This window comes from Apteryx mantelli, chromosome 9, assembly GCF_036417845.1.
Source record: "Apteryx mantelli isolate bAptMan1 chromosome 9, bAptMan1.hap1, whole genome shotgun sequence".
Classification (NCBI taxonomy): domain Eukaryota; kingdom Metazoa; phylum Chordata; class Aves; order Apterygiformes; family Apterygidae; genus Apteryx; species Apteryx mantelli.
Genome location: NC_089986.1, coordinates 12,773,198 through 12,778,035, shown reverse-complemented (window position 1 = coordinate 12,778,035; position 4,838 = coordinate 12,773,198). Strand labels below are relative to the sequence as shown.

The following is a 4,838-nucleotide window of genomic DNA, read 5'->3' as shown; positions in this document are numbered from 1 at the left end:
GCCCCCTCCCCCCAGATTTCGGCCCGCGGGAGGAAGGCAAAGCGAGTGTCGCGGTGAGGGAGGGGCGCTTGGGGGTTTGTTACCACTTGCGGGGTGTTAGTTTTCGCCACTCAGGCGGCGCCATGGCCGCCCGCGGGAGGGTCCTTCCGGCTCATATCCCGGCAGGCCGCGCGCCTCTTCCCTCTTTCGCCGCCATCTTGGCTGGGCGCCGTGGGGGTGAGGCGGGGAGCGGCGGAGGGGGGGCGCGGGGCCGGGGGAAGCTTCCCCCGCCATGGGGCCGCCGGCGGGCGCGGGGCACTCGGGGCGCTGCGGCCGGCGCCGAGCGGAGGCGGCGGCGGGCAGGATGGCGCCGATGCGCGGCGGATGGTTCCGGGCGGCGCTGGGAACCCGCAGCTGAGGGGGGCCGAGGCGCTCGGACCTTCCCGTTCTGGGGGGGGGGAGGGGGGCTCGGGCGACCCGGGCGCCCCTCGCGGTCCGCGGGCGGCAGGACCCGCCTCGGGGCGACTGGCGGCCGCTTTGCCCCTGTCGCCGGCCGTGGCGCCGGCTGTGGCGGCTGGGCGGCCCGGGCCCGGCGGAGGGGGCTGAGGCGGCTGCTGCCCGCCCGGCAGGGAGGCGCCGCCGGGGGAGCTGCCGGCCCGCGGAGCTCATGGCTTATGTGTCGTTTCTAGGCCTGCTGGACTAGGGCTTCAGGAGGACGCCATGAGCGGGAGGTGAGTGCCCTGCCCCGAGGTGGGTCTCGGCTCGCTGTTACAGGCGCGATTTTGACAGGTGGTCTTGTAAACTGAGTATTTCCGAGGGTGCATCGTCAAACAGTGGTCCATTTTTCCCATAGCTGCTCTTATTTTCAGGACAAGTTCTTTGTACAGTATCGTGCTGTGCCTGCTCTGTTGAACGGCTGTAGTTGTTTCTCTGTGTTTTAAAACCACTACCTTAAACTGCTTGCAATTGTTCATATGAGGTGCTAGGCTTTCCAGTGCCTGGCTTTTGATGCTGAATGTTAATGCAGTGATGTTTAAGAACCTTCAATGTACGGTATAGGTTTTCTCATACTGTTTTGTTAAGTAAGGGGGAGGGGAGGTACTGTTACACTGAAATATTTCTTATGGATGTACAGAGTGTTGATACTGCATGTGATGGAGTGGTTGAAACTGAATCACAATGTTTTAATATGTCGGGGTTTATCTGATGTGCATGTGGGAGATAGGGCTGGATAATTCTGTTTGACATTGTTATATTATGGGCCAGTTGCTGGATGCAGTAGAGACTAGTCATATTTTCTGTGTGATATATAGAATCAGCCATGTAATTGCTTGAAGTGTTGAGGACAAACAGGTGTTTGTCATGAAAAACTGTTGAGGCAATAGTATAATGTAGCTTGTCCAATGTATGTGGATGGAGTTGTAGGACTGTGTTTGTCTGTCCCCAGCGACTGTAGTTAATTCCTTTGAGGCTGCAAAGTTGAGTTGTGATGGGCGGCAGTTAATATCTTTGCCTGTAGCAGTTCTACAGCACAGGAGACTGTCAAGTTTGCGTAGTGTATTAGAAAACAATAATATTTACCCTTTTCAGAAACAGACCGTTTGCAAATGTTTGAAAATATAACACGTACTAATGTTGAATGACTTTAGTCTTAGTATGAAGCCTACAGTACAAGGAGAAGTTTGTAACAAAAAAGATTATAAAGTTCTTAAATGCTTCAGGCTCCGGATACTTAACTTTTCTCCATTGACTGGCTGTAAGGATTTGTAGAAATCTATTAAAATAAAACTTTTTTTCCTCAACTAAATTTCTACTAGTGTAGAAATAGTTTCTTCTGAAACAGCACTTTATTTGTTTTTACATCTAATACTCTGGAGTGATTTATAATTTGTCAATGTTTTCAATGTTTTTTAGGTTGTGGTCCAAGGCCATTTTTGCTGGCTACAAACGTGGCCTCCGAAACCAGAGGGAGCACACTGCCCTTCTGAAAATTGAGGGGGTTTATGCCCGCCAGGAGACAGAGTTTTACTTGGGCAAAAGATGTGCCTATGTATACAAAGCTAAAAAGTAAGTAACTCTTCATTGTTGTGCTAAATCAGCAAACTCCTATACCAACTTTTGCAGATGCCAGGATGTGAGCAGTCATTTCTTGCTGTGACAAAAATAAGTTGAGCTGAACTTGTCAACAGACTGTCCATGGAGTATTTTGTAGAGTAGTTTCCTTGGTTGGTCTCAATTTAAAGTTTTTTTGGTGTATTTTTGCTTTAAGTGACCTATGTGTTGTTAATTCAGATCATGCAATTATATGAAATAGTTTTGCTGTTATAAGCAATATATTAACAAGTGGGATAAGAACAAATTTGCTTCTGAGGCTGGCAAAGCTGAAGGCAAGTTGATAATGCAGTAAATTGGAGTTACCTGAATTGATGTCTATCACTGTGACATTTGAATGCTTAAATGGCAGAAGAACATTACATGAAGCCTGGAATGCAACCTGAAGGAGTTTGAATCCTGAGCTGCTTTTTGTATGTCCGTGTCAGAGCACTGTCACTTTTGCTGTACTGGTGTTTGTGGAGGCCTTAGAGTAGTTGCTTATGTCCTCCTTCTTAATGTGTAATTGTGAGAGCTAGACACTGGGGTTCAGAGTTGCCTTCAACAAAATTGGTCAGGCTGTTTGCATGTCCGCCTTCATTTCCAAGGTGGCTTATGCCTTTTCTTTTAAAGCAATTTTTGCAGTCTATACCAGTGCCAGTCTATAGGCCACTCCTGCCTTTGGTGTGTCTGGAGAAGTCTTAGAAATAAGATGTTACATTTTCTTTGTAATAAAAACCTGCGAGTTTTTGGTTTGATTATTGTAACATCCAGTGATTTTTTTTCTCCTCTTTGAGGTTGTCTCATTAGTAGCTCTCCAGTAGAGCTGCTGATAAATTACTAGCCACAATACTCCCTCCATTTGGAGGGCATAGTGAAAATTCCAGGCATAACAGTTTCCAAGGGTAAATGAAAGTGGAAGTCAGTCCAATTAAAACTGACTGGAATAAAATTATGGAAGTGCCTTAAAGAGGCTGCATTGTCTGCCTCATCATTGATCAGTCTTGCACAGTCGTGACTTAAGTACTCAGAAGTTGTCTTTTTCCTGTTTCCCTAGCAACACTGTAACCCCCGGCGGTAAGCCCAACAGGACACGAGTAATTTGGGGGAAGGTAACCCGCGCCCATGGGAACAGTGGCATGGTTCGTGCCAAGTTCCGTTCCAACCTTCCCGCCAAGGCCATTGGACACAGAATCCGAGTGGTAAGTGGATTTATTTTAGCAACAAGATGTTTATTGATAGTTTTGGGGGTGCATTTTAATCCGGCAGAGTATGAGGGAGAGCTTGGAATATATATATGACATTGTTCTGTTGCTGCTATATATTCAGCATGGCCCCGTGGTAAGCGCTCCTTTTGGAGCTAGAGGAGGTTTAGCCCTGGGTTCTTGTGTTGAGAGGGTTGGTCTCATTGTCGAGAGTTTTGTATGCTTAGTCAAGTTGACTGCAAAGGCTTTTTAAGTTCCTAAACTCTTCCTCAACTCCCTTCTAAAGCTATTTTGATTTCTCTTCCCTAAATCTTGTACACATACTTTTTGTATACTTCCTGTCCTCCATTTCCTCCTATTGGCAAGGGAGCTATGACATCAGTTTTTTTCCTTTTCTCTCCCAAATGTTTTCACTGAGGGCTCTGCAGTCTGGTGCCAAAGACCTGTTCCATAATTTATATTTTAGTCACAAGGCTTCAATGAAACTCTCCCTTTTGAGCCGTCACCCAGACTTTTCATGCAATATCTTCACAGTGATACTGTCAAAAGGAGCATCAAAAAGATGCAATCCTTCCTTTCCATCTTTCTCCTGTGCCTTCCAAAAAGCACAGTACCAGCAGCATGGTTAAATCAAGAAACTAGGCCCATGAGTATCTCTTCCTCTCAGTGTGCAGAAGGGCTGACTGCAGTGGGGAGAACCTGTCTACCAGGAAAGTGGTACTTCATGTCTTTGCTACACTTTTTTCATTCTTGCACCTCTTCTGTGTAAATTGAGGGCTTGCTTTTGCAGGAGTTGGAGATCCATGATTATAGAATGCAACTGCAAGACTTGTGTTTAAAACAGTACAGTAACAAGATTTCTAACATTATTTTGTTTGTTTTTTACAGATGCTGTATCCATCTAGGATCTAAATTTTTATTGGAAATAAAATGCAGAATCTGTTTCATTTTTGCACAGTGTTTTTTTCTGTCTAACTGTTCTGAAGGATTTTTTCTTTTTTTCGGTAGCATATCAGAATCTACGGCACAGTGATGTAGTAGTGAGTCTGAGCTAGGTGTTAAAATGGAGATTTGATCTATCCTTGGCAAGGTATTCGTGGAGCAGACTACATCCTAAAGACAAATAACTAGCAGTCTTTACTGTGACTTGTCTCTACCTCCCATCATGGAATCTGAGTGATTTACAAAGCTGAAAAATAAATGTTTGCAACTTTGTAAACTGCACACAAGCTTTATGTAGAACATGAGAAATATTTCCTTACCTGCCTAGTAGAGGGAAACCTCTTAAAGTTCTGTTTCTCTTGTATTAGGCGAAGACTGCTATTGAGACAAAACTGATATATGTTTATATAGAGATTTAAATCCTTGCAGGTGTAAATCCTTCTAGCTCTCATCTAAAAGTAGTTGTTTTAGTAGAATCACAAAGAATGAGACTGCAGGTATCCTGGGCAGTATGCATGTTATTAACATCTGCTCTGTGTAATTTAGTTGCATACCTGTCTCAGTTTTTATCACATACAGCTCTGTAGTGCATGAGTATTAATAGTTGCTGATTTCCTGGCC

The 4,838-nt window shown here is 45.4% G+C and overlaps 1 protein-coding gene across 1 annotated transcript; it reads left to right on the top strand.

Annotated features, from left to right (window-relative positions):
- Positions 1–152: 152 nt before the first annotated feature.
- Positions 153–4,222, top strand: RPL35A (ribosomal protein L35a). Its single transcript, XM_067301759.1, has 5 exons — positions 153–216; positions 669–710; positions 1,894–2,046; positions 3,128–3,272; positions 4,164–4,222. The coding sequence occupies exons 2-5, from the start codon at positions 700–702 to the stop codon at positions 4,185–4,187; spliced, it is 333 nt and encodes a 110-aa protein (XP_067157860.1). The 5' UTR covers positions 153–216; positions 669–699; the 3' UTR covers positions 4,188–4,222.
- The last annotated feature ends 616 nt before the right edge of the window (positions 4,223–4,838 follow it).

What these genes read in the sequence shown, in the direction of transcription:
- RPL35A (XM_067301759.1), top strand. An exon ending in TATGTATACAAAGCTAAAAA is followed by an intron (nt 2,047 to 3,127) that starts GTAAGTAACTCT and finishes CTGTTTCCCTAG; the next exon opens with CAACACTGTAACCCCCGGCG. An exon ending in TTGGACACAGAATCCGAGTG is followed by an intron (nt 3,273 to 4,163) that starts GTAAGTGGATTT and finishes TGTTTTTTACAG; the next exon opens with ATGCTGTATCCATCTAGGAT.